Here is a 22,374-nt window from a genome sequence, read left to right as displayed (position 1 = left end):
CCATAAATTTCAGTTTTGAAAGAAGCATCCTTGATCATCATTATCATACTATTAGTTTGTCTACTTAATACCCAGCAGCAGAGGAGAAGATTTTCAAAGAAATAAAATGCATTTTCACTATATGATCAATAGGGGCCCACCCTAATACTAGAACCCCTGACCCAGAGGCCATGAATTTCACAATTTTGAAAGAGGCATCCTTGCTCATCATAACCATGCTATTGGTTTGTCTACTTAATACCCAAGGACAGAGAAGAAGATTTTCAAAGAAATAATGCATTTTCACTATATGACTTATAGAGCCCCACCCTAGCACCAGAACCCCTGATCCAGGGGCCATGAATTTCACAATTTTTAACAAGAGGTACTGTGAGCAATGCTCACTAAGAATACCCCCCGCTTACCCCAATCTCCCAAAGGGTGTTGGTAATAGGTATAAACTACCTCTTTTCTGAGTGTTGCTACTTCGATGCGCATGACCTTTGACCTTTTGACCCCAAAATCGATAGGGAACATTTTCATCCCATGGGTAGTCCATATGTTTGATATGGTGACTGTAGGTGGAAAGGATAACGCTTTAGAGCCCGGAAACCATATTGCTACTTCAATGTCCAGTGCGCTTGACCTTTGACCTTTTGACCCCAAAATCGATAGGGAACATCTTCATCCTATGGGTAGTCCATATGTATGATATGGTGACTGTAGGTGGAAAGGATAACACTTTAGAGCCCGGAAACCATATTGCTACTTCGATGTCCAGTGTGCTTGACCTTTGGACCCCAAAATCGATAGGGAACATCTTCATCCCATGGGTAGTCCATATATATGATATGGTGACGGTAGGTGGAAAGGATAATGCTTTAGAGCCCGGAAACCATTGCGTCTACAGACGGACGGACGGACAACCCGATTCCAGTATACCCCCCCACAACTTGTTGCGGGGGGTATAAAGAGGCATCCTTGCTCATCGTTACCATGCTATTAGTTTGTCTACTTAATACCCAGAGACAGAGAAGAAGATTTTCAAAGAATTTCTACATTTTCACTATATGACCAATAGAGCCCCACCCTAACACAAAAACCCCTGCCCCAGGGGCCATGAATTTCACAATTTTGGTAGAGGGCTCAACGCTCATTATAATTATGCCCACAGTTTGGCTTCTTGATGTCCAGGAGTAAAGAAGAAGATTTTTTAAAATTACACTCATTTTGATGGTTTTTGCCCCACCCCTCAGGCCCCAGGGGGGCAGGGACCACGAATTTCACAATTTTTGTTCCCCTCCACCCACAGATGCTATATGCCAAAATTGGTTCAGGGGTTTCAGAGAAGAAGCTGAAAATGTTCAAATGTTAACGCACGACGAACGACGACGGACAAAAACAGATAGCAATAGGTCACCTGAATAATTCAGGTGACCTAAAAACCCACAAAGAAGCTACATAGTAAGTTTCAGCTTGATGCAATACAGAAATGAAAATAGAAACAGAAAATCCTGTACAGAAGGACGGATGTACAGACATCACTGTATCATAATATGTCCTGTCTAAAGATGGCTGTATAAAGAAGAAATTTATTTCTTAATTCATCTTTAAATAACACGCAGTATTAAGTCTTCCCCGGAAGACATGTGTCGCCTGCTAGTTCATTCTATATGTAATATATCACATATAATGTTGAAAAAGTAATTCTAAGTCCCGGCAAACAGGAAGTTGATAAGTGACAGATTCGAAAATGTCTTACACAATACAGTTGGCCACACTGATGCTCTGTGCCAAATATCAGGGAGTTGCCCCATGTGGTTCTTGAGAAAAGTGTGACAAATTTTTTTGCTGTAAAAAATTCTAAGTCCCGGCAAACAGGAAGTTGATAAGCGACAGATTCGAAAATGTCTTACACAATACAGTTGGCCACACTGATGCTCTGTGCCAAATATCAGGGAGTTGCCCCATGTGGTTCTTGAGAAAACTGTGACAGAAATTTTTTGTGACGACGACGACGACGGATAGTGATCCCTATATGTCGCCACTGCGTGTAACGCAGGCGACACAATTATCTATTACACCATAAAGGTTTGTCTGATGATAAAACCCTATATGTATCTGTTCAACAAAACAATGTAGAGAGTGCATGTACAAAACGTAAAAATCAAAACTCAAAAGTGCAATTTTCACTGTTTTATTTTTCATATGCATTTCAACTTTACATACAAACTCATTGCAGTAAAATCCCAACCAGAAACAAAACAAATGTCAGTCTGTGGCTGCAATGACATTCATATCCAAAATGTTTTAAATGAAAGACTGAACTGTAGATTTGGCCTTTTCCTGTTGCAATAAAATAATATGATCCTGATCTTATTAAAAACAATGAACAATGATCAAATTATATCTGATAAAATAAATAAATATTTCGTGTCTATTTCCAAAACTAAATGTTGACATTCATAAACCATGTTTCATAGGTGTATGTATGTTATAAATATATTTAAACCCACTGCAACACAATCATAATATGTGTAACTATGAGACAATATGAGAAATCATATCTATAACACATTTACTCTGCAAACATCAATATGTAACTCAATACTATATTATGATAAAATAGATCATAAAACAAATAAAGTCTTGTCAAGTAATCATACATATCGTTATCAAAGTAATTCTTTTATGTTCAAATAAAGATATGAATTTGTCTATAAATGCAGTTCATTGTAAATCTGAATCCCACACCTTTTGGATCCACCCTTGAGATCAGTCCCATTCCCCCTCGTCCCTTTCTTCCTCTTGGTTCTCCACAGGTGGGTTGACGGGTCGTATGTTGGCCAGTAAGTCTCTCATGGCCTCCATCAGTACATTGACTCCTTGTCTGAGGTTGTTCCCCTCTTCTCCCCCCACCGCCCCCTCGTTCTCTGGAGGTGGTGCCTAACACAAAGAAAAGAACCTTGATCACACACTTTAAATACTTCCATCAACTTTTATGTTCTTCTATATAATTTTTTTAGTTTGAACATGAACTCTTTTTTTTATGCACATGATGGCTGGGATTGGACAAAGATATAAAATATGTACTGTCAACATGTGTTACTACATAAACAATAAAATTTCAACGAGTTGAATATAAATAAAATCATAAACCATGGGATCACATGTCCCCCCCTCCCCTGGGTACTGCATTGTTGGGGATTTAGCTTCACTCTGACAATTTGTAAACAGACTATGTAAAATTTACATTTGTTTGTGATGTCACAAATGGCATAAGAAAACATAATCAAAATTTATACCAGTATAATGTGTGATATTCACTTGAAAGAGGAGTAAACATGTGATAAACATACATTACTGAACAAAGAATAGAATACTGTCATTTATAAGTTCATTAATGATAATTTGAGAAACCTTCAACTTGATACGTACATTTGGATCAAAGTTTGGCAAAAGTGATCTCAGAAACAAAGCAAGGGTGTTTCCTTGTTGTGGTGTTCTTTGCCTGCAAAATGCATTTCATATTAAGTAATCTGATATACACACACAAATGTCTATACTTGTAATTTTTTTCAAGGTGCATGCCACCCCATTCATGTGAACACTACAATATGACTGGATTTAATTAGACAAGAAAGATCTTCTTTCAAAGTCAAGTGCTCCCTCCATTGCCCCCCCCCCCCCCCCCTCCCATGTTATAATGCCGACCCCGCTTATTGCCTGAAAATCCTAAAGAACAGATTTCACCTAGCTTTAACATCCCTGTTATCATGCCAATCCAGCATAATGCCATATGCCAGAGATTCTAACTAACAAATGGTAAAATTTTAGGGTTTACCCTCCATAATAATGCCAATTACCTAATCACACCTGTACTTTGAGAGAAGTGTGTTGAATTGTGTGGGCTGGACAAGGTATTAAGGTGGTCAGGTTAATTAGGGCCCCCCATGCTTTCAGCTCAGGTGAGCTAAAAATGCAAAAATTGGGTGGGGTCATTTAAAAATCTTCTCAAGAACCAATGAGCCAGAAAAGCTGAGATTTACATGACAGCTTCCTGACATAGTGTAGATTCAAATTTGTTAAAATCATGGCCCCCGGGGGTTGGATGGGGCCACAATAGGGGATCAAAGTTTTACATACAAATATATAGGGAAAATCTTCTCAAAAACTAGTGGGCCAGGAAAGTGGAAATTTACATGAAAGCTTCCTGACATAGTGCAGATTGAAGTTTGTTAAAATCATGGCCCCGGGGGTAAGATGAGGTGACAATAGGGGATCAAAATTTTACATATAGGGAAAATCTTTAAATATCTTCTCAAGAACCACTGAACCAGAAAAGCTGAGATTTACATGAAAGCTTCCTGATATAGTGCAGATTCAAGTTTATCAAACTCATGACCCCTAGAGATTGGATGGGGCCACAATAGGGGATCAAAGTTTTACAGAACTAATAAATAGAAAAAAAATCTTTTCAAAATTTCTCCTTAAGAAGTATTGGGCCAAAGAAGTTTACATTTGCATGAAAGCTTCCTGGCATAGTGCAGATTCAAATTTGTAATGGGATTTAGTTGCACTCTGTTGTGTTTGAGTGGATGAGTGTGTGCCCAACAGAAGTAAATTTGCATCAGTCTCTCATAAATATGCTTCATGATTCCTTTTTCACCAATTTGCATTCCAATGTATCTTTGAATATTATTAATTCCAACATATATACCAGCCCCAAACAATGCTATATCAAATACAGATGTCACTTTCCTCTGATAACCCTCCACGGGGCCCTTGCTGACTGTGTCAGTTTTCTAGTTATGAATAGTTGCTGAGTAAAACTCGAGATTATGTACATGTTCATACAAAATGTAAGCCCAAATACATTGCATAACTGAATTTCTTTTGACTGCTCGATGACTTGTCAGTAATGGTAAATGTAAAGTCACCCACACTTTATTGCCCAAATTGGTCTTGAACAAAATATATTGGGGGAGCACTGTACATAAATTTTAAAGAAATTTTTACCAAAGTATTCATTTATGATTACCTGTCTGGCCGTTGGTACGTTGCTACCGAGTCCAATGGTGGGAGTGGATCATAACTCAGTACAGTGGTGTTGGCCACATCCTGCAACAAAACAACATGTAAGTGAATATCAATCAGTACACATCCTGCATTAGCACATACACATAAATTCATAATCAGGAATAAATCTAGCAAACACTGCTTATATATCATGTTTAAAAGTCCAATATATCTAAAGTCATTGTTGCTTATTACTTCATCTTTTCAGCCATCAAAGATTTTAAACTAGAAATATATTCACAGGATATGCCTTCGGTTGCACAGAAACAAACCAGTTGCAAATTTCATTTATATATGTGATATCATTGTCCTATGGAAGATCAAGATAGAAATAAATAAGCAATTTTTCTTGTTCTCATTCAGTACATTGTATCTCTATATCAAGTTTTATGAAGGTGTCATCAATAGGTTTGTCAGAAAGGAATACATTTAAATAGTTCAGAAGATTCTGATTAGGTCAGGTTTATTAAGAAAGTATGTCAAGGTCACAAGATCCAATATGGTCTTATCATATAGTATCTGTATGCAAAATATAAAAGCCCTACCTTGAATTGTTCTGAATATATCTAACGGGTTATGCATTCTTAAAAGTATGTCAAGGTAACAATGTCAAAGGTCGTATGTATGAAATAATAGGTCTTGCCATAAGAAATCTATATACAAAATATGAAAGATCTACCTTAAATAGTTCAGTAGATATTGCATTTGTCAGAGATTTAAAAAGGTCTGTGCAACTCCAAGGTCACAATGTCAAACTTCACAAAATAATAAAGTCTTGCCATAGAGAATATATCTACAAAATATGAAAACCCTACCTTGAATAGTTCAGGAGATATTGAATAGGTCAGGGTTGTTGTTTTTTTTAAATTAGGTCAAACTCCAAGGTCAAAAGATCAAACACCATGTGTACAAGGTCTTGTCGCAAAGAATCTATACACAAAATATGAAAGCCCCACCTAAAATAGTTCTGGATATATTTGATAGGTCATTTTTTCTTAAAAGTAGGTCAAACTCTAAGTGCAACATCACAAGGTCAATGGTCATGATATGAAATGAAATTATATTTCCCGAGTTATATGAATAGGCTGATTTAAAAATGTCTGAAGCTGTGTTGCAAGATGTCAAGGGTCCTTGCTCGTCTCAATGGTCACACCATAAAACATGGTTGAAGATCATGGTTTTAGAGTGGAAAATTTTCAGACTTGAGTTTCTTTCCAAATAAATTGCATTTCTTATGTACAAAATTTGCTATATTCTTTAGTGTCATTTTCCAGTGTGTTATGAATAATATATATATACGGTGTGACCGTTGGACCGAGCAAAGCATGAAATGGTCATTGGCGTATCCCAAGTGATAATCCCGTTAAGTAAGTTAAATCAATTCATTTAAAAATATTTTCTATATCTTATGAACTTCCCCTTGCGCTAAACGCCCAGTAACATCTAGATATAAAAGGGGGACATATGAGGATAGATAAAGGATCTGCCTATTCATTTAACGCGGGGAATATACAACCAGGCGAAGTAAAGCGTGCATTGTGATGTCACATTTAACCTCTGCTTTTTTCTCTCTCTTTCAAATTAAACAATTATAAACAACAATACATCCTGTTTGCAATTCAAAAGACAGTTAAAATTAAACAAAACTAACCAACAAATTCAAAGTTGTAAAAATGTAAGCGTAAATATATTGTATATTTTTATTTAAAGAAACTCATGAACCCGTTCATCTAGTTAGTCGTATTACTGTTTTCTTATTTGATGATTGACTAAAAAACTGCAACAGTAATAATTATCCCATTCATTTTAACAAACTAAGTGTTTGAATTACGAATTGCACATCAGTTTTTTATTTTTGGCATTCCAAATTAAAATACGATTAACCATAGAAGCAACTAACTAACAAAACAGAATGGCGGCGCAGCGCCCATATGGATCACAAAATTTTCAGTGAACGTATGTAGAGATTATTCTCTATTCATCACATATGTGTTACCTTTAGCCTTGCTTAGCAGACAGGCCTTTGGCCCGTCCGAGCTTTGCTATGTATAAAAAAAGAGAAAATGATCTTACTGGAGGGAGTGCTGTAATTGCATCCTTGATCTCGGAGATGAGGATGTGCCTTAGGATGTTCCTTGGAGTTCCCTGGTATCTCATCTGTCTTCTACAGGTATATCAGTCAGCAGTGACATCATAATATTGAATTCTATTATTACATTGTAACTGCAAGACTGTCATTTCTTAAATACACTGTAAACTACATTGTAAGGGTTTGACCTCCAAAACAACAAACAAGGCTTACTTTTTGTTACATTCTTCAATAAATGGATCTTTTTCATCCACTCTCTTCAGCACTTCTTTGACATTTCTTTCTAACCACTGTACAACTTCTGGTTGTTTCCAGCAGGCATGGCAGCGACCAATGTATAATCCAACCAGCTGTTTCAGAGCAGCAGTTTGACTGAAATAGTTTCATAAATTTCAAACTATTTCCAAAGATAGTGTAATACAATTGAACTATAAAAATCAATATATTTTAATAGTACACAATAACCCACTTTATTGTGGGTTATTGTGTATTGAAACCATATATCCATCTCCATAACCTTTAACTTTCTTATGAGTTATTCAAACTGAGGAAACAAGAGGCCCATAGGCCTTATTGGTCATCTGAATACTAGTATGAAAAAGTATCACTACTTCCATGGGCTATGAAATCTAGAAAAACAAGATTGCTACACATAGCCATGTCCTCCACCGCCGCAAAAAAAAGTTGAAGCACAAAAGTCCCTTAACTCCTGTAAAATTTGTTGGATCAAAATGACAGCGCAATATGATCAACTACATATGGTGACTAACAATCCTACAAAATATGAACAGTATCCGTTGAGCGGTTTCGGAGGAGTTGCGCAACGTCCACAATGTGTTCCTATAGTGTAGCATGTACAAATTCAACAAAGTCCCGTAACTCCTGTAAAATTTGTTGAATCAAAATGATGGCACAATATGATCAACTACATATGGTGACTAACAATCCTACAAAATATGAACAAAATCCATTGAGCAGTTTCTGAGGAGTTGCGTCCACAAAATGAAGTGGGACGGATGGACACACAGCATTTCTATGTCCCCTTCCGCGTTGCGGTGGGGGACAAAAATTCCTGTTCTGAATATCTGAGCTAAATTCTAAAGTTCAGCAACAGTATAAAACAAGATGTGTTCTTTTAACTTCACTGCCCTCAAAAGTGGATACACTGATGAAAGGCTTTAAATAATAGGTGTATTAACATTAAAACATCAAAAGATATGACTAATTTGGACTCATCCTAAAGTGATAACCCTGGGTTATGAAATTAACCATTTTTTGTACATCCTTTTCTGCTATTCCTAAGTATGCATTTAGATTTTATACAGTATCAGCAAACTTACACATAAATACTATATACTAAGTTTGGTCCTACCCTGGGGTCAGAACCTCTGGGGATCATCAAATTTATAATTTATTAAAAACTACCTGCTCTATCTATTTAGTTTCAATTTAGTATAAAAAGCACTAAAGAAGATGTTATTCAAGTGTTTTATATATAAACACTATATAACAAGTTTGGTCCCACCCTGGGGTCAGAAGCCCTACCCCGGGGATCATGAAATTTACAATTTTGGAAGAGACTTTCCTACTCTACATCACTATGCATTTAGTTTTTCTTACATGTGTGTGGTTCTTGACAAGAAGATTTTTGAAAATTGGTTAATTTTGGGCAGTTTTTGCCCACCCCTAGGGACCCAGGGGTGCTGGAGTTCTGAAATTTACAATTTATGTCCCCCCTTGTCCCAATGATGCTTCATACCAAATTTGAAAAGAATTAGAATGGTACATGTAGTTATTAAGAAGAATTAAAAATGTTCAATTGTTAACGCACGATGGACGACAACCAATTGCAATAGGTCACCTGAGTTTACTCAGGTGACCTAAAAATCCATTCACCTAATTGTACAAAATAATTGCACAGTGATCTCCTATATTGTCCTTTTATCATTTTCAGCAGCTTAATACGTTTATCTACCATGGGCTATTATTTAAATTTATCTTTCTTACACTTTTATTCACAAAGAATTAGATATTCCAATGGTAAATTTATTGTTGGACCGAGAATTGAACCAAGAACGCCTGCATTGCTAGTTAGGAGCTCTAACCAGTGAGCTATCCAGGCCATTATCCACAGTCCATATCGCTCAAACAATTACATAATCAAAATTTAATGAGCACTATTTCTAAAAGACTGAAAATTGCTCTTAGAACATGTACATGTAAAAGATTTTGTATCATAAGGTCCTTTAAAAGATATCAAGATTTCAGTGATCTGCTGTTTCATTGATGAAATATTATCAAATTGTAATATGAGTTGTATATCTTAATGATTAATGGTTGTTTGCTTGATCGTTTGTTTTACGTCCCATCAAGAATTTTTCAATCATATTGAGATGTCACCAGCTGAAGTTCCACAAAATTAGATCAGGGCTGTAGCAGTGAGGGGTCTTTAATGTGCTGATGTCTGCCGTCACACCAAACCTTCGTTTTTTAAGGTCCGATCTGAAAGATCTGTGATTCTTACACGTACATATGTAAATGCCGAGTATTTGGTGAAGGAGCAATCACTACCTATGTTTATGTCTTATTTTTGATGCGACCATGGCACGAGCAGGGCTCGAATTCATGACCTCCTGGTTACATAGCTAACGCTCTACCACAGGGCTACAGCAACCGGTTTAAATTAATGGTATACATATATTACATGCAATATATACCAGGAGTTTCAATGCAGATATCTTAATATGTAGTATGCTATTAAATTATTTGAATAATTTTCAATAGACAATTTCTTCTAATTGTTTCATTTTCTGTTATCTTTTATCAATGTTAAATGTAGATCAAATCACTGCCACAAACATTACAAAGTCACAAGAACCAGTCTCCATATACAGACAGTCGCTGTGTAGGAGTACTCATTGTCAGAGATAGTAGTGTATCAGCATTAAACAGCTACTACCCTTTTCCAATTTACAAAAATTTTTAAGCGAGTTGCTGTAGTACCGTTTCTCTAAAATAGGTCAAATCTCAAATGTGTGTCAAAATATGCATCCGTCTTATCAAAATCAAACCTCTTACTTCACTTCACATGCGGACAGATGCAGTGACTTCCATCTTTAATTTTTTTGAGAATGGAAAAGGGTACTAGCTGTTTAAAGCTGATACACCATCTCTTACAACAAGTACTAAGATTCATGTATCTATTTTGAATTGTATCTGCAAATATATCTCTCATTTAATCATCATGGTAAAATGTATTTTCTATATCTATTTTCACAGAGCAATTTGAATGAAAACTAAAATCTTAAGTTGTGGAGAAATTACAAATCCCTTTTTTATATACCTGTATTGAGTTTTGTCTCCAAAGAAAGTGTGACTAGAAACGACATTGTCGGGGTTGACACTGCACTTGTCCAGGAGAGGCATCAACAAACCGGGAAACATGATCAGAGCTTGTTGAAGCTTTGAAATTAAAATTTGATAAACCTTTACAATAATATATCGCATAAAATGTTTAGCATTTCTACAGGAATGTTGACTTTGCAAAGATACAAGATTTTTTCATAAAAATTACCATTTAACAACAAATTAATAATTCACAAAATTTTGATACACAAAATTGAATCTATAGAATTTTAACCCAATATTGCAAAAAGTAAATCTATCCAAAAAATTCCAGATTCATTGTAATTTTTATAAGAATGGCTAGGACACACAATTTTTCTACGGCTGCACTATGTACCTTTTCATCGGCCTCTGTTGTGTCCTCTGAGCTTTGAGATTCTCCCTGAAGAAACATGGCCAGTGGCACTGAGAAGGCAAAGTTTGGTAACTGAGACAAATTCCTGTGATCCTGGAAATATTATACATGTATGTACTTCATGATCAATTTCAATCAATACATGTATCATTCAACTGAAAAAAATTCATCTATGTAACAACTGCTATAGCTGATTCAGATTTCACAATAAATGAATTACTGTCATAAATGTTGAAAATTTCATTAATTTTTATTCCAAAGTACTTGGTATTAATAAATTGATGAATAAATCAACAACTGTATTTTCACCATTTTTCATTGAATACCAAATCTCATTGATTTTGTGGCTGTCCTTGATCATGAAATCTACTGATTGACTCAGCAGACGTTAAATTGCTTATAATGAAATAACATACAGCAGCTTTAAATCAAATAACGTATGAATAGTTTTTGACAAATCCATGAAATCTGATGTCCATGAAAACTGGTGAAACGACGGTATATGTTTTTGTGTCTGTACCTCCCATTCTTGGTAGAGTCGGATCAAGAAGGAATACTCTGCAGCCCTTAGTGCATAGAAGTCAATCAACAGCAGAACACACATAGGGTCATTATCAGGGTCAAGGCTGAAATAAAAGTAGGTCATAGTGTTGTACAGCATAATGGAAAGAACTTGGGGGTGGGGGCTGAATAACAAGGCTGTACACAACATGGAATTTCTATGATTCTGTACCTCAACAGTAATTTACAGAATTCGAGTGCAGTCCTGTAGCAACCTCTCTGTCCTACATTCACAAGGTGCTTGAAAACGGCCAAATAAAATGGTCTGCAAGAAAAAAAGATTACAGCTGTAGATAAATACAAGTCATGGTTTTAGACCCTAATATCAATCAAACCCAATTCTTAATATTGTGCTTATATCTGATAGTATGCCATGTGATGAAAATTTCATAAAGTAGTGACACTACGTAATTCTGTACAGACATTATGTACAGGAGAACAGATCCTGGTAAATGAGAACACATGTACCTGTTTTCTGTCTGCTTGAAATCAAGTCGACAATTGCCTGTAGTTAAACTAAATAAGGAATGGAAAGACATCTCAAAGGAAAACAAAGCTCTCTCTGCAAAGAAATTAATCACTTCAACATGAAGACTAAGATTAACAGACAACTTAATTCTGATGAACATATGTACATTGATTTTACTGAAATAATAAATTAGTTTTTCTATTAACTGTATGCAGATTTCACAAATCTATGAAAGTGAATAACAAAACAAGAGGCTCTAGGACTCACCTGAAAATTACATTCCCTATGTAAAACTACATCATTGGAAACCCACAGTCAACTGTGGGTTTCTGACGATGAGGTAATAAAAGAAGTGCAACTGACCATGGGTTTCCGACAATGGTAAAACTAATGTGACCCCATTTTGGCCTGAGGGATCATAGTTTAAATAAACTTAATTGAATCTAAACTAAATAATGATGTTTGAATATCAGTTTAAAAGAATGTATACTGATACATTTATATCCTTTAGATTTTAAAGATTTATTCCATATTTTTGTGTGTAAAACTTTAAACGTACCACATTCCTGTCCTGGACCAGTGGATTATGGTCTAAACAGACCTATGCTACATATATAAGGATATATTTGCTTATCAGTTTGACAAATTGTACACTTGTGAACTATAAGAAGAACTATAAGAAGATTTTCGATATTTTGCTGAGTAAAATTGTAGGCCTTAAAATATTCCCAGGGCTCATGATATGAACAAACTTAATAAATGTACACTACATAACCTGGTAAGAATGCTTTCATATCAATTTGACAAAATGTATACATTTATGGTTCTTTAGAAATTTTTTCATTAAATTTTTCCTATATATTTTAATGTCAAACTTTAGACCCTGCTGTGGTCTTGCCCTGACCCCTAGGGTAAAGGTTTACAAAAATATCTGATTTTCATCAGATAAGGAAGCTTTAGTGTGGGCTTTAGTTTAGTGGTTCATGAGATTTTCTTAACACCCCACCCTATTTCTCAATTATCTCCCCTTACAAACTGGACATGACAATATTCATTAGAACAAATTTGAATCCCCTTTACCCAACAATATTTTTGTGGAAAGTTTGTTGAAATTGGCCTTGTGGTTCTAGATAAGAAGTCAAATTTGTGAAAATTGACTGCCAGGCAAATGTATTACAGGTAAATGTATTACAGGCAAATGTATTACAGGTAAATGTCATTTGGTGTATATGGAGCTTCAAAAGTGGAACAATTTTTCAGTTTTACTCAAATTCAGTTTTTCTTTCAGGAAACACATATAGCATAGCTTTGGTCAAACATTTTATCATCACATACAAGTACTGAAAAGAATTTTTTTTAACTGTCTAAGCCTGTGGCTTAATGTTTGTTAGGTTTTTTTTTTTTAAAGAAAAACTGTGAAAACAGCAATATTATGTCAAAATATTGAAAATAGCAACAAAATATCATGTTTATGTCATTATTTTGATAGCATTGAGAATAACAACTGAGTTGGATTTAGATTCTTGCACAAAATACACTCAATTTTGAAACAAATACATGTACAATGTATATGAATGTTGATTTTGGTCACACAGGTAGGCAAATAGAAATTATGTCTTTCAATCACAAAAGCTCATATTGATTAGCCTAAGTCTCCGGTGAACTAATCACACAAATATTCAAAGCATGTAAACCTCCACATAGGATGGCCAATATATTCATCTTTCCTCCATAAAAGGCATTAAAACACTTTTCTAAAGAAGTCTTTATCTGTAGCTACAGACAGGTCTGTCAACATGATGCATTTACCAAGATGCACTTTGAAAGAAGGGATCAAATACAAATAGATAAATGTGCTGTGTTCTAATTCTACGACAACTGCGGTCCACCTGCTGGATTTGCTACCAATGGTAAAACAAAGGTAGAGATAACAATACCAGTTAACTGTTACCATCAGTAGAACTGTAAATGTACTCATTTGACAATTAACTGTTACCATCAGTAGAACTGTGAATGTTGAAGTATCTCATGGATGTCTGATTCCCCATTCTATTATTCCTAAAAATCTTGTTATAGTAATATTGTTATCCACTTTCCATGCATCAAACTTTTACTACCTATCAAATCAGCAGCCGTTTGCATGTCCTCGCTCATGCGGAACACTTCACTCATCTGGATCAGGGAATCTACATGATATGGATGCGTTCTGATGATGTCCTAACATAAAAAAAATCACAGATGTGTCGACATTTGAGGTAAACATTCAGTAAATAATAATTTATCATATTGAATGAAGCTGTAAAAGCACTAAGAATTTACATGTATGGTTTGATTTATATTAGCTTTAACTAGTTTCTTATGAATAAAATCAAATGATGGCCTTTCATCCAATGTTTTGTGGAGGGATATTTGATTACCATGATATTCTGAGGATTCAAAGATTCCACTGCATCATAGAATTTGAATTGCACTTGTTGGTACTGATGATTGTGTTCATATATGAAGTAGACCACATTTCCTCGTGTCTCTGTTAGTGACATTGTCAACCCTAAGACAATTAAGACCATAAAATTAAACATCAACTTCATGAATTTGTTCAGAAAGATTTCATATACCAGTTTAGTCCAGTTAACTTGCAAAACAACTTTTGGCCAATTTTTTTCTTCAGAATCCTAACTAAATTAAAGCCCACTTAAATTTAAACAGTTGGTTGTAGGCTTTTCATTCTTTTTTTTTCCCCGGAAAATAATGATTATGAAAAATATGGCATTTGACCTTTAACTGCATTTCAATTATTATAGCCCTGAGATAGCTGTATTTACCTGATTTTCCTATGTGTGGCCAGGTATCTTTAGGTGTGGCCAGCCAACTTGTCCGTCTACGTGCTGGCGTATTTCTCTGTCTCCTTCTTCTATAGATGAAAATACAAATATCAGTCATTTAATGATGAATACCAATCTAAACTTTTGTCATGGCGTGATTCTTTTCCAAAATAAAAAGAAGCTTACGACACTTCAGCTTGCACTACTCGAGATCCAAATATCAGTTATTTAATGATGAATACCAATCTAAACTTTTGTCATGGCGTGATTCTTCTCCAAAATAAAAAGATACTTACGACACTTCAGCTTGCACTACTCGAGATCCAAATATCCTCTTCATCTCATTATCTGGATTCAAGTTCCTGCAATTTCATGAAATATAAAAATAATCAGCATTCTTAATTTCAAAGAATAAATGACTGTTTCATTTTAATCCTGTACATTTGCTTAAGAATACTAAATAGAAACATTACTAACTTATGTTCTACTGTCAGAAGGGCCTTTGTGGATTCATTGACAGTATCTACCCTGGTGATGAATTCTGCACCGTGACCCGAATTTTCCAAAATGCGATTGACCTCCTTAATACTGGCATCAATTTCATCTTCCTGATGAGGAAACAAATTTACAATCATCTTAAAACTGAATGTTAACTTACTGTCACAATCAATACAATCATATAAAAACAGCTGGATCAGTAGCATTCATTATATTTTGAATAAGTTGGATATACAATGCGCTATACATAATAAAAATATTGTTTCAATTGTTACTAATAAGTTGTATGAAAGATTTAAATATCAGTGGTGTAATACACCTCAGACAATGCAGAAAAACAATCTGGTAAATTACGAACCTATGCATTATTCAAAACAAGATTCTGTAGAGAAAAATATTTTTCAGTAATTCGTAATCCTAATGTTTTGCAATGTTTCACAAATTTCAGAATCGGTTCTCATTCTTTGGCTATTGAAACTGGACGTTACACACAAACACATGTAAATGAGAGAAAATGTACTGTCTGGAAGTCTGACTGTGTAGAAGATGAATTCCATTTTGTATTTGACTGTATAGCATACCAACACCTAAGAAAACCATTCATAGAGTCCATGAACATTTTGTGCAAGAATTTTATAAACCTATGTAATAGACAAAAATTTACCTGGCTTATGAGCGATGAATGTAACAATATTATTGAAAAATTTGCCAATTACATATATAGCTGTTCATTAATAAAAAAAGTTGATTTATCATGAACTTGTAAATTTTATTTTTCATCTATCTTTTGAATAATCACTCTTTTAAGATTTATGTATATGAACTTTGTATTCTTTGTATGCCCTCTGGGCCCAAAATTGGAAATAAATTACTTACTTACTATATTACTATATTTAAATACTTTTATTCCATATGTTACCTCAGCTACTGTTTAACTTGTTTGGTGCCTCAACATTTTGAAAATCACAGGCATTGGCTAGTTTGATGTTTATTGTCATGTGTGTATTTAAACCTCTGCTGATCTGACAGAGAAGGTTCCTGTTTCTTACATACACAATATATTCTGTGTCTGGTGCTGTACCTTGATGTGTTGTAGATAGTTTCTTACATACACAATATATTCTGTGTCTGGTGCTGTACCTTGATGTGTTGTAGATAGTTTCTTACATACACAATATATTCTGTGTCTGGTGCTGTACCTTGATGTGTTGTAGATAGTTTCTTACATACACAATATATTCTGTGTCTGGTGCTGTACTTGATGTGTTGTAGATAGTTTCTTACATACACAATATGTTCTGTGTCTGGTGCTGTACCTTGATGTGTTGTAGATAGTTTCTTACATACACAATATGTTCTGTGTCTGGTGCTGTACTTGATGTGTTGTAGATAGGTTCTTACATACACAATATGTTCTGTGTCTGGTGCTGTACCTTGATGTGTTGTAGATAGTTTCTTACATACATAATATGTTCTGTGTCTGGTGCTGTACCTTGATGTGTTGTAGATAGTTTCTTACATACACAATATGTTCTGTGTCTGGTGCTGTACTTGATGTGTTGTAGATAGTTTCTTACATACACAATATGTTCTGTGTCTGGTGCTGTACCTTGATGTGTTGTAGATAGTTTCTTACATACACAATATGTTCTGTGTCTGGTGCTGTACTTGATGTGTTGTAGATAGTTTCTTACATACACAATATGTTCTGTGTCTGGTGCTGTACTTGATGTGTTGTAGATAGTTTCTTACATACACAATATGTTCTGTGTCTGGTGCTGTACCTTGATGTGTTGTAGATAGTTTCTTACATACACAATATGTTCTGTGTCTGGTGCTGTACCTTGATGTGTTGTAGAAAGTTTCTTATATACACAATATATTCTGTGTCTGGTGCTGTACCTTGATGTGTTGTAGAAAGTTTCTTATATACACAATATATTCTGTGTCTGGTGCTGTACCTTGATGTGTTGTAGATAGTTTCTTACATACACAATATGTTCTGTGTCTGGTGCTGTACCTTGATGTGTTCTAAATAGTTTCTTTTTACACTGTTACCATTTCTATCAGAATATACATGGTTTCTTATCCTTTAGCTTTAGTACTGTACCATACATTTTATTCTTCCTTAAAAGATACCAGTGTGTTTATGTTAATATTTACCTACGCATTGTTTAAATTGAACATATTTTATAGTATAATACATACAAATGGATTGGATATAAGTTCTTGCAACTTAAGGATCCTCTCCATCGTTTTGTATTGTTTACTTTTGTGATATACATATGAAGTTATAGATGCATGATGTGTCTTATTTGCCATTAGGTGCTATTCATGGTTTAGATATTAAAACTATTTCCGTTAAGTTCTTAACGTTGTTCATTCATTCCATGGAGTGTGGTTAGTTTCTCTGTCTGTATGGTGCTCAGTTAGTGCAGTGTTTGTTAGTGTTGACTATAGTTATTGTAGACATACTCTGTAATTCAAAATATGTTTCAAATTTAATTCTAAAAGTTCATGACATATTCCTGTCCCATTGTCTATACACTGTACTAAGTTGCTGGAAAAGGGGTGAACCTGGCCACATGAGCATGGACAATATGTAACTGATTATGTGGCATGATGATGGTGGAAAATGTCATAATTTAGTATATTGTAAAATAAATGTATATATTGTATATTTTAACTGTATGAATATAAAAGATTGTAAATAGAAAAAAATCTTGTGCCGGACTGGACAGTCACGACAGCTGTTGTAATAATGAAAGAAAGCAAAACTGAGTAAGCTCACATACCCTATGCTCCAACATTGCTTGACAATGCCTCATATAATGAATGGTAATGCTATGCATTACTGCAAGAACAGGACAGATGGGCTCAAAATTCTAAGTTCAGTAGGGGCATAACTCCCAGAAAAAGTATTGAATCAGAATTTTCTGGGAATATGCACATCTGCACAGTGTGTCCTTATTAACTATAAAGCTTCACAAAATTCTGTTGAGCAATCTCAGAGGAGATGTGCTGACAGAAAAGGGACTGACAGATAGGTCAAAAACATACCCTCCGCAACTTCATTGTGTGGGGTATAATTATGAGACATGAATTTTCAAGAATGATATGAACAACAAGACTGATATCATTTACAATTCATTTAGATGTGTACAGCAGTATGTAAAACACTCACCTCAATTTCTCTATCAGCAGATTTCTTCTTCTTTTTCTTTTTTTTCTTTTTCTTTTTGTTGGCACCCTTTTCTTGCACATCTGTTTGGGTCAGCTGATCTTGAAGCATTGTATCCTCTTTATCTTCTTCACTGACATCATCTTCCTCCTCTCCTAGCTGATTTAATGCAATTAAAACATTGACAAATATTCATCTACATTGAACATTGCATAAGAGTTTTTAAAAATTGATAGTGTGAAGGTTTGTCCGCTAAAATTTCCTTTCAACTAGTTGAATTTGAGAGTACATTTCACTGTTAAGACTAGTAAAATTATTGCAATACATGTATCAGATTCAAGAACTTTTTAACACTACGGGGGTGGGGGTGGGGGTGTTATTGAGTTAATACAGAATTGTCTCTAGATTTCTCAGACAGGGGGTGGAGTCTCCTGGGGATCACCTGGGCTCCACTCGGATTCACTGAGTGGGTCTGGGGAAAGTACTGGTGGAGGTCCAAGACCAAAAGATCAATGCCCAGATTGTATTTGCGGTGTGTGAAAAGAGGGGTGCATGCAAGTAATGCACCTGTTTCACTTTGATGGTTAACTATATCAATCAATGGAATCTCAGTTCCACCTGTTAAAACTTTATACATGCATTTAACATTACAAATTGCACTTTTTAACATTAAAACCTGCACTTCTAGAAATCCAGATAAGATGCAAGCAATGCTGATTTATCATGGTTTCCAGTTTGATTATTGCAATGTTAGATCAAAGATATAGATATCAATGGGAAACAGGTTGTATTAATTCATACCCTAGTCATTCCATCCCTTCGTGGACTCTAGTTGAAATGGCCCCCAATCAATCTGGCCCAAAAGTTTACAATCATATTAAAGGAATATATATTTTACAAGTCATGAATTAAATAAGGTATAAGACTACAAAAACTTACTATTTACAATTATATTGCTATTAAATTAATATTGTTTACATAACCATGTTCTTCGGAGTTTCTCTCTTTTGATTGACTATAATTGTGATGTGCCTATCATGATTGACTATAATTGTGATGTGCCTATCATGATTTACTATAATTGTGATGTGCCTATCATGATTTCCACGCCACAACATGTGAACATACAGGTGTATCACAAACTACATTTGGAAAAGATCTAATGTAGTGTGATGCCCCATCATCTCTACATTGCATTTTACATACCATTGATACTGAACAATTGTTGTATAAAATTATCTTTTTTTATGATTAAATACATAATTAGCTGAGTATCTCCATATCAGCTTGACATAGATTAGTTTTATGTTTGATATCAGGCATTGGTGGACATGGTATAATTATTGAATTATAGTTAGCTGGGGTTCATTTAAATATTGCAGTCTAAAAGCAACTTCAAGTAAATGGAATAATTATCAGTTTCAAATTAATAATTATTATCTGTAAAATTGAAATTCAATGAATAAATTCATACATTTAATTTTTTTTTCTTGTGTAACAGAAGGGAGAATATGAAATGGACTACACCAGGATTGGAACCCGGACCCCCAGAATCCCTAGTCAAATGTTCTACCAACTGAGCAATCTGGCCACTGACAATCGAACCTGTCTGACCACCACATTCTCTCCTCCTTAAATGCCTCCAAACCTCAAAGATATCAACCCAGGATCTTTATCCCCTGGCAGGCAGTTTCACCTGTCAGTTCCAGTGGCTGGTCTTCGGCGCAAATGTAATAGGAAGGGAGAAAATGCAACGGACCAGACAAGGATTCCAACCCAGGCCCCTTGAATCTCTAGTCAGGTGCTCTACCAACTGAGCTATCCAGGCCATTTTCCATATTGCCAAAATTTCAGAACTTTTAAAACAATTCAGTCTAATGTTTTCCCATTACATTATTTTTTTATTTTTAAATAAGAAATATTCAAAAAATGTATATAAGTTCGGATTGACTACAGTAATTTTGACAGAAATGACTTCAAGCCAGATCAACAGGGAACCGGTTGACTGGGGTCGTATTGACTGGCATTCATATGAATGACATCATCAGGTCCAGTCCAAAGACTATTTCTACCTACATAGCTACTTATAGCTAAATAGGTATTTAAACCTACTCCAGGTAGCTAGTTTTACCTACTTTTTCCTTTACTTGCATTTCGTGGCTAAACGCAGGAACGGCGCAATATGCTCTGTACCAAATTTCTTGATTCACTTAGTACAATGATGATGAATACCACAAAAGTATTGGACAAAAAATGATTACTTTCTAACCTTTCAAATTTGCATCAATAACTGCACCAGTTCCATTTTCTAGGAGCTTAGGATCAAAGCTACGTGACAAGAAGTCTAGAATGTCTTACAAATCTGCATTAATTTTAAAGTTTACCTTCATGCATTTTTACATTAAAGGTTTTTGGGGCGATTTTTCATCTTTCCTCTACATTTTCCATCCTCGTAAAGTATTCAAATTTTGCTGTGCACATGCACAACATGATACATAAAACGACTGACCTGTTTAAAAGATGCGCCTTAGTTATTATTTATTTATATTTTTAAAAACAGGTAAAAGTAGGTAGAAGTAGCTACTTTAAGTAGGTCTAAATACTTAGGTTGCTATTAATAGAGGGCGAAGCCCTCTCACGGCCCGAAGAAGGGCTGTGAGAGCGGAGCTCTCCCTACAGGTAACATGTATATACATGTTTACAGGGCCGTAACTGCCGATGAGGCAGACGAGGCAACTGCCTCGTCTGATTTTTTGGCAAAAAAGAAAATAAAATTATATAAATGTTATATTATAGGATATATGTTTAAAATGAAGACAAGCACCTTTGTCTTTGACACCATATTACGATTCTTTACATAGTACAAATGAAACACAAACATGATAAATTGGGATTTAAAAAGTGTCATTTTCAGTCGTAAAGTCAATCGGCGGCCCCCAATCCCCTGCCTCCCCTGATTTAGAACCCTACTTACGGCCCTGGTTTAAAAGGAAAATATAGAAAACTAATGAAAAATTAAACCATACCTATGGAACTTGAAAATTTTGGTCCCAATGGCGTCGATTTGAATACTATCGCGTGGACATGTATTTCTCCATTTTGAATCTCGTGTACCCAAGTTCACTTTATTCTGAGATGTTACATAAAATCCATAAAAGCATGTAAATCTTATTTTCTTAGTCATATATAATCACTCCTCGATAAGAAAGTAAAGAAACGCGAATTGTATCGTTACGTTTCATATGTTTGTGTATTTGCTAAATACTGACGCTGAATATGACGTCACAATGCACTGTTTACATCAGTTGCATAACGTTTACCGCGTTCAATGAATAGGCGGATCAAAAATGTCTAAAGTTAGAATACTTTGATTGAGCTCTGTCCTCACACGTTAGGTGCTAATATTTTGGGATATTTTTTGTCCTGTTATGGATCGAGATACTAATGCCAATATTTTTTGCTTCGCCCTCAAACACGGTCACGCCGTAAGACATATTAGCTACGAAGGTAGAAATAGTCTTTGGACTGGACCTGTTTATTGAGAAAGATATATGTTAATTAAAACTTTTGCAATGGGAACATTCCTCGAAATTATCTGTCAAGTTTTTCTACACTTGACGAAAAGGTTGAGCGATTCTCTGATTGGAAACTTTGGGTATTTGATTACCTATTCAGATATTACGTTATACATGTATGGTTGTTTTTTTTTTTTTAAATCACAATATACCAGCAGAAACGGGTTCTGTGGTTTCCGATTCTTCTTATTTGAAGTCCCTCTGTCAGTTTCTAGGTCCTCATCTTCTTCATCGTCGTTCTGTCCATTTAGCACGTTCAGATCCCGGTTCCCGTGTAATTTTCTCAGAGCTCTACTTGACATATTGCAACGAAGGAAATTCAGTCTACACTGGTGGTGAAATCGAAAATAGAAATATTGTA

The 22,374-nt window shown here is 35.1% G+C and overlaps 1 protein-coding gene across 1 annotated transcript; it reads right to left on the bottom strand.

The window, feature by feature from the left end:
- Positions 1-2,160: 2,160 nt before the first annotated feature.
- On the bottom strand, positions 2,161-22,373 carry LOC125648374 (transcription factor 25-like). Its single transcript, XM_048875403.2, has 17 exons — positions 22,166-22,373; positions 18,442-18,597; positions 15,237-15,367; positions 15,056-15,121; positions 14,760-14,848; positions 14,355-14,485; positions 14,055-14,154; positions 11,937-12,030; positions 11,641-11,733; positions 11,428-11,533; positions 10,890-11,000; positions 10,491-10,609; positions 7,361-7,519; positions 7,132-7,222; positions 5,021-5,100; positions 3,418-3,490; positions 2,161-2,925 (listed from the first exon to the last, which is right to left on the bottom strand). Exons 1-17 carry the CDS (start codon positions 22,313-22,315, stop codon positions 2,755-2,757), a joined length of 1,920 nt encoding a protein of 639 aa, XP_048731360.2. The 5' UTR covers positions 22,316-22,373; the 3' UTR covers positions 2,161-2,754.
- Position 22,374: the final 1 nt, after the last annotated feature.

The sequence above is a fragment of the Ostrea edulis genome, chromosome 1 (assembly GCF_947568905.1).
Source record: "Ostrea edulis chromosome 1, xbOstEdul1.1, whole genome shotgun sequence".
NCBI classification, from domain to species: Eukaryota; Metazoa; Mollusca; class Bivalvia; order Ostreida; family Ostreidae; genus Ostrea; species Ostrea edulis.
This window is presented reverse-complemented; position numbering and strand designations above follow the sequence as displayed.